The 7,974-nt window shown below is 48.1% G+C and overlaps 1 protein-coding gene across 1 annotated transcript in view; it reads right to left on the minus strand.

The window, feature by feature from the left end:
- HADHA (hydroxyacyl-CoA dehydrogenase trifunctional multienzyme complex subunit alpha) overlaps window positions 1-7,974 on the minus strand; it is a gene marked incomplete at both ends in the record, with an annotated part of 16,810 nt that overhangs the window by 6,755 nt on the left and 2,081 nt on the right. Inside the window, 3 exons of the mRNA XM_010167699.1 lie at window positions 2,735-2,791; window positions 3,632-3,750; window positions 3,985-4,107. Of these exons, the coding sequence (XP_010166001.1) occupies window positions 2,735-2,791; window positions 3,632-3,750; window positions 3,985-4,107 (299 nt within the window). The remainder of the gene's footprint in view (window positions 1-2,734; window positions 2,792-3,631; window positions 3,751-3,984; window positions 4,108-7,974) is intronic.

Here is a 7,974-nt window from a genome sequence, read left to right on the forward strand (position 1 = left end):
TGACCTTTAATGGTCACTTCCCACTTTACACCGTGACCTTCCATATGGGCTGCCAGAAAGCAGCAGGAAATAGCTTCTTCAATGCCCTTTCCCATAAATAATATAATTTAAAGCATCTGGGTGATTGTGTACCTCTGACACTCATGTCTGGATGGGGAGAAGTTCTGCCAGGGAACAAGAACAGCCACAGTATTTCCATGTCCATCTCCTTCTTACCCATTGAATCAACCAAGGCCCAAGTGAGAGGACAAGAGGAAATGGGCTGAAGTTGTGGCCAGGGCAGTTGAGATGGGATGTGAGGAAGAATTTCTTTGCTGCAAGGGTTCTGAGGCATTGGAAGGGGTTGCCCAGGGCAGTGGTGGAGTCCCCATCCCTGGAGGGATTGAAGAGTCGTGTAGACATAGTGCTGAGGGACATGGGTTAGTCATAGGGGACTGGTCAGTGTTGGGTTCATGGTTGGACTCCATGAGCTTCCAGGGCTTTTCCAATCCAGGCCGTTCTGGGATCCTGTGATTCACAGCTCATCCCCACCCTCCCAGCACAGCTTTGGGAGAAGCATTCCCTGGCAGTTCAGGGGTGTGATTGTAAGCCAGAAGTGACCCTGCTGCCTTGATGTCCTCTGAGATCAATGCAGAAGCCACTTCTACTTCCCTTTCTCCCCCATGTGCACCCTGCACTAGCCAAGGTCATTGGCTCAGTGGCTTCCAGCTGAAAGTCCGCTGCCCTCAGGCTTCAAGAAAAACCTTTCAACAGGCCAATTCTCATGGACAGCAGTAGCCTGATACTATTTTCAGTGGATCATAGACAGGCAACAAAATTAAAGGCCTTTATAACCTCCCAGCACTCAGCATGAACCAGGAAAAGCAGTCAGGAAGATAAAAGACAGAGTAAGGTGACAGAAAACTAGCACTGGCTGAGCCAAGTCAGCTAAGGAAAGCTGCCAAGGCCATGGAGCTCAGAGCAGGTTGTATCTTCCTTCACCACGGTCCTGTGAGTTCAAAGCTTGTGAAAATATCAGAAACACAAAGCCTGGAAGAGAATCTGCAAGTCTCTGATCTTAGGAGAAAAAGGGAGGCATTAAAAAAGACATGAGAATGATACTTATTATTCTTTCAAATGTTCTGGGAAGATCTCCATCCTGCTGCTATTCTCAGAGAAAAAACAAACCAAAACAAAACAAAACCCAACATTCATTCTTTTCTGCAAGGAACAGAGTATCCCAAGCCTTTTATTCAGCACCAGACCAAACGTGGGTGGAATGCATAACCAGAAGAGATGGGGTGTAGCCAGGAGGTCAGTGTTAAGGTAGGAGACAGACAGCTCCATCTCAGACCAGGACCTTGTCACCAGAACTGAGCACCTCTCCTATGAGGACAGGCTGAGAGAGTTGGGGCTGTTCAGCCTGGAGAAGAGAAGGCTCCAGGGAGACCTTCTAGTGGCCTCCCAGTACCTGAAGGGGCTCCAGGAAGGCTGGGGAGGGACTTTGGCCAAGGGCAGGGAGTGAGAGAACAAGGGGTGATGGCTTGAAAGTGTCAGAGGGGAGATGGAGCTGAGATGTGAGGAAGAAATTGTTTGGTGTGAGGGTGGTGAGCCAGTGTCCCAGGTTGGGCAGAGAAGCTGTGGCTGCTCCTCCCTGGAAGTGTTTGTGGCCAGGTTGGATGAGGCTTTGAGCAACCTGGTCTAGTGGAAGGTGTCCCTGCTGCTGGCAGGGGGGTTGGGACTGGATGAGCTTCAAGGTCCCTTCCAACCCAAACCAGTCTGGGATTCTATGAATAAAAGGGTCACACATAAGCCAGCTGCTGGTGAGTACATCTCCACATGTGCACTTAATGCCACACGTGAACTTCAATTCTGATCAGCCAACCAGGAGGAACAGCATCAATCACTGTAGAATCACAGAATTCTGAGAAACTACTACTGAAAAAAACCCCACTTCATTTTCAGAAGCATCCAAAATGGATGAAAAAGGACCAGCACAAAGTATCTGGACTAGAAAACGGGATGAACAGCAAAACAAGAGTAGAATCATAGAATCATAGACTGGTTTGGGTTGGAGGGACCTTCAAGCTCATCCAGTTCCAACCCCCCTGCCAGCAGCAGGGACACCTTCCACTAGACCAGGTTGCTCAAAGCCTCATCCAACCTGGCCTTCAACACTTCCAGGGAGGAGCAGCCACAACTACCCTGGGCAACCTATTCCAGTGTCTGACCACCCTGAGAATCAACACCCTGAACAAAGACGATGGTGAAAAAAGGTGAGAGAGTTAACAGAACGTTGGTAAAAATGGAACTTAATTCTTGGAGGAGATTATCTGTTTGGAGCAAAGTGCCTGAAAACACTGATGAGACCGAGAGCACTAGACCCACACCTGCAGGTGACCTGTCCCATGTGACAATCAGAAAAAGCAACAGGCACACAGAGAAATCCAAGTCCTGTTACGTGAAATGTAGATCAGTGAACTCCATCTGGTTCCTCTTCACTTAAAAAGCCCAACACAGACAGGAATGAGAAGAGGCACAAACTGTTTTCACAGATGAAGAATCTGGACAAACAGTTGTGTTGCTCAAGACAGGCCTTTTTCACAGCCCCACTGCCAGGAGAAGGGACAGGAGGGAACAAGACACCACTTTGAGCAGCCTGATGGATATTGTCCTTTGTGTGTGGTTCAACAAATCCCATCACACCCCCAACTCCACGACTTACCGACGACTACGGGGGATCTCAGCTCCTTACCTGGGACTCAGTCAGGTACCCAGCGTCACGCCCCTGATCCAGACCCGTCTTCACAACCTAATCAAAGGACAATAAGGACACTCTGCTGTTGAGTCCTGGCTGCCAACAGCGAGGCTTTCATGAGATTACTTGTTTAGCTGCACCTCCTCTTTTCACCAGTGACCCCCCTCCTTAATATTCAAGGCACACTCCAGACTCCCTGGGTCCTGTCCGTGCTGTTGAAAGCAGAGCTACGAGTCACCCCGTCCTTCTAGCACAAGGAATTTTCTGCTGGGTTCATTTTTACACATACCCTGTGGTTTTGGGAATGTTTTTTTTTTCCAGTAGGACAGTGCTCCTGTAATGTGATTGCTCTCAGAGTCAGAAGGGGCATTCACAGGTGTTAGAGAAATCTTGGCAATGACTTAAATAGTGAAAAGTTAATTTTAAAGGAAAATTTCAACCATGGGCAGTGCCTGGGAGTAATACAATGTTCCCCTGTGGAACTCAGGGGACTAACTTCTAAAGTATTGTGTGGTTAGGGCTATGAAATGGTAATTTATATTCTCCTGGCTTCAAACAGGTCAACCCTACTCTTTAGAACTTGGAAAACCTGCAGCTGAAAGTTTAATGGACAAAATATTCCAGCTAAGCCTTTCTTCAACTGGGATTCTTGATCTTCCCCTTACTGGTACCAGTACCACCTAAATTGGTGATCATATTCTGAGAAGCTATTCTGAATTTTATCACACTTGCTCAACACACCACACAGCTGGTGTTCATCAAGACTGATTGTCTGTGAAGATCAGGATGTAGGGCTTGACTAGGAGGAAGGAACCACCTTCCCTCTGTCTGTTACCACATCAACCCACAGATCCACCATCACTGGAGTTTCTTGGGCCTCACAGTGGGAGTTACCTCAATGATCTTTAGTGGAGCAGGGTAGAGTCCTTTGGTTTGCTTCTGAACTTTGCTCTCCACTGTCTTGTAGACTTGCCGCCTGACAAACGGGAGAGCCATGGCATAGTCTGTTATCACTGCAAGATGGGACAAAACACGGCTCAGCACAGCACTAATGGCACCATCAGCCTTTAAATGATTAACCTGGAAGTTACCCAAGAGTCGAGATGTGAATGTTGCACATCTGAAATGTGCACCTGAAACTCAGCCACTTTGCTTGGAAAATGGAACTAAGGAGGAGCACAAACACACCCCTGAGATTATACTCACTGCAGTCCCTTGGGATTCGGCTACAACCCCCACAGACTTACTCTGCATCAGCCCTTTGGATCTTTTGGCAGAGACAGTCCTGTTGGCCAGTCCTCTGGCAAAGCCAATTGCTACCTCCTCCAAGTACTCAATTGTCCGTTCTTCTGGAGCCTTCACACCTGGCCCTGTGTGAACACAAAGGAGAAATCCTGAGGAAATGCAGCAGAATCCCAGAATGGCCTGGATTGGAAAAGCCCTTGAAGCTCATGGAGTCCAACCATGAACCCAACACTGACCAGTCCCCTATGACTAACCCATGTCCCTCAGCACTGTGTCTACACGACTCTTCAATCCCTCCAGGGATGGGGACTCCACCACTGCCCTGGGCAACCCCTTCCAATGCCTCAGAACCCTTGCAGCAAAGAAATTCTTCCTCACATCCCATCTCAACTGCCCTGGCCACAACTTCAGCCCATTTCCTCTTGTCCTGTCCCTTGGTCCTTGGGAGAAGAGACCAACCCCCAAGATATCACTGATGGATGATGATGCAGAGAAGCAAGGATGAGACAACATGTTCCTTTGAATTGTTATCACTCTATTCCCACCTGTTTGACTTTTCTTGATTATGAACAATGATGGGAAAGCTCAACAGGTAATTAATTATATGAAGGCCCCAAGGCATTTAATATCCACGGCATCATACAGAAACATCCAGATGCCAGCTCCCAGTGGGAGCACACAGCTGTAGGCCACTTAAACATCAACTCTACTTTCACAAAGCCATGAGATAGCTTTAGCTGGAAGGGCACAAGGGAGGACATTCAGCCTGCAGTACTGCTCAAAGCAGGGTCAAATTTAAAGTGAAATCCAGCTCTGGAATTACATCAGGCTGCTTAGGGCCATGTTCTACCAAGTCTCTGAACACCACCAAGGATGGAGGTCTCATCACCTCTCTGGACTCCTATTTCAGTGCCTGTCTTGTTCCAAATGGTGCCTGTTTTTGCTCAATCTTTTACTTTGCATAATTGCAGGTGCTCCTGTATTTCAACAGAACTTGAGTGTTCTGCCTCCCCTCCCTCTCCCTGCACCTCTCCTTTCTTGGGTGGCACAGTAAGCCTACACAACGATGTTGTACCAACACTCTTGCAATTAAACACACAAGACAGCACTTCTGAAGCGCCCTGTCCCTCAAAAATCACCTGACGTCCAATGAAACCTCAACCTTTGACTTCAGGTGCAGGAAATCTGTCCCTTGTTTTAGCTCCTGCCTCACACAGCAGCACCCAGGCAGGTTGCAGGTCCTGTGGCATCCATTTTATGTCCTACCTGTGCTACCTTAAAGCTGTCCCACGAACAATGAAGCAAGCTACAAACAAAACCAGTTTTAGCAATCTCTGAGGGTGGGTTGCACAATTGGGAAGCACAGGACTTGTATCATCAGTAGAGGAGGATAGAGCACAGAGCTGAAAAGGCAGCTGGGTGAAGTTGCTGGAGGTAAATACAATCAGTCATTAATGAGACAGCAACGCCTGGTGATTCTGCATGGAGCCACCATAAGGAGCCTGCACCTGAACGTGCAGCCTTGGGTTGCCTCTGAACTAGGAGAACAAACCTGATGAGGTTACAACTCTGTATCCTTATAGCTGGGCAACCTCATTAGACTTCACTACAAAGTGCTCCAACCACACCCAGATGCTGCAGAGCCCTCAGATTTAAGACAACACTACAGCAGCCAACTCCTCCTGGCCACTGGAGATGGTTAAAGAACAAAAACGAGACAGTTAAAGAAAAAAAACCACACAAAACATCCCCTCTTTCACCTCCTGCTACTCTCTCCCTCCACCAAAAGATGAGGTCTTCAACTTTTAAGAATTGTAGTGGTTGGAAAAGCCCTTTGAGATGATTGAGTCCAACCATAAACCCAACACTGCCAATTCCACCTCTAACCCATGTCCCTCAGCACCTCGTCTGCCCGTCTGTTCAATCCCACCAGGGAAGGTGACTCCACCACTGCCCTGGGCAGCCCCTTCCAGTGCTTGACCACCCTTTGGGTGAAGAAGTTCTTCCCAGTAATACCCTTGCAGTATGTCAGAGCTGCTCTAGAGGAAAACAGTCCCAACAAAACAACGTATTTCCTTTCACAGGCAGCTCAGAAAACTTAACCCAGAGCTGCTGCATAATCTACATCTCAGCGATGCCCAGGGGATTTGAGACGATTCATTGGACATTTGAGAGCATTTGGGATTTCTGAGCTCAAACCTTACAAGCTTCTAAATTCTCTTCCCACCACTTCAAAGCAACGTGTCTGAGACCTCCAGCTTTAGTGACCTGAGGTGCTATGAGATGCAAATACCTGATTTCTCCTTTAGCTTCGGTGTTGAACACCAAGTGCTGGACTTCTGAGACTACAGCTGAAGAAAAGAGCTGTTTATTTCTAAGTCTGAGCTTTTCAGACAAGGTGGTCAAACCCACAGATGTGGGTTTCCTTTACTTACTGTCACCTCTCAATATTTTGTAGCGTCCTAACCTGGAAGCTCCAAGCTGTTGACTCTCATCTGCTTGCTTATATAAACAGCACACACCAGAATTAGATCTGGGCACAGTAGTAAAGAGATCAAGAGAAGGCTGTAGAGCTCCCTAAGTGAAAAAGAAGTGCTTGCACCCCGTGAATTTGCCTCCTGATTAATGCAGTCTCTCTCCTTCAAAGCTTTCTATCATCAGTTAAAAGCATCACCCCAGTTGAAGCTGCTTTCCCCCAGACACTGAGAATGGGAATACTCAGCAGAACTCCTGCTGGCACTGGCTGTTCTTTGAATGAACAGCAACAAAAAATGCCTCTAAGGCTAGCACATAAATTTTGTTTTGTGTTCCTCCTACGTGCTTATCTGGCCTGAGCTGGGATTGCAAACAGCTCGGCAGAAAGTGCAGGTTTCCTTTCCACAAGCCAGTGTAATCATTACTGTAAAAAACCACATTTGCTGGCTTGGAAAGGGAATTCCTATTTAAGCAAGTACACAAGTTTGTTCAGGCAATTTTAACTCAAGCCTGGGTACTGGTGATCCATCTTATACAGCTGAGGATATCTCATCCAGCTGAGCACTGACATCTGAGAGAGTTGGGGCTGCTCAGCCTGGAGAAGAGAAGGCTCCGGGGAGACCTTCTAGTGGCCTCCCAGTACCTGAAGGGGCTCCAGGAAGGCTGGGGAGGGACTTTGGCCAAGGGCAGGGAGTGAGAGAACAAGGGGTGATGGCTTGAAAGTGGCAGAGGGGAGATGGAGCTGAGATGTGAGGAAGAAATTGTTTGGTGTGAGGGTGATGAGCCAGTGTCCCAGGTTGGGCAGAGAAGCTGTGGCTGCTCCTCCCTGGAAGTGTTTGTGGCCAGGCTGGATGAGGCTTTGAGCAACCTGGTCTAGTGGAAGGTGTCCCTGCTGCTGGCAGGGGGGTTGGAACTGACAGAGCTTTGAGGTCCCTTCCCACCCAAACCACTCTGGGATTCCATAAGACAGGTAGACCCAGAGCCTTCCCTTGTGTTTCTCAGGGTAGGCAGCAGCACCTTTTTTAAATTTTATGTTATTCAACTTCAGGAGCTAAAGGCCACCAGGGCACTCTGGCCATGGTCTGCCTGGGAAAACAAAGCTCAGCACAGTGCAACTGCATGGCAGTACCAGCTGGCAAAGTGGTTTCTGTTCTACCTCCTGGCTAAAGCAGCTCAGACCTTTCAGAGGAGGCTGTGGAGGGGCAAACCTTCCAAGAAAGCTCCACTGGAGAAGGAACAGCAGAAGCAAGAAGTTATTTTCTTGAAAGTCTGCAGTTTGCAGGCAATTCAGAGTGCCTGAGCTGTGGGAGTTGGCAGCTTCTCAAGATCTTGTCATGGAGATTAACATCTGCAGACTGCATAAATGTAGACATGGGTCATCTATTCTCCTTTCATTAAGGGCTGCAATCTGTCCCTCTGACTTGATCAATGAGGAATGCAGGTTCTTATCTGTATAATCAGCTTATGCAAGTGAGCCAGCAGGCTTGCCCTCTGGGTTAACCTTCCCTGCTCACTCT

This window comes from Antrostomus carolinensis, unplaced genomic scaffold, assembly GCF_000700745.2.
Source record: "Antrostomus carolinensis isolate BGI_N321 unplaced genomic scaffold, ASM70074v2 scaffold19755, whole genome shotgun sequence".
Taxonomy (NCBI): Eukaryota; Metazoa; Chordata; class Aves; order Caprimulgiformes; family Caprimulgidae; genus Antrostomus; species Antrostomus carolinensis.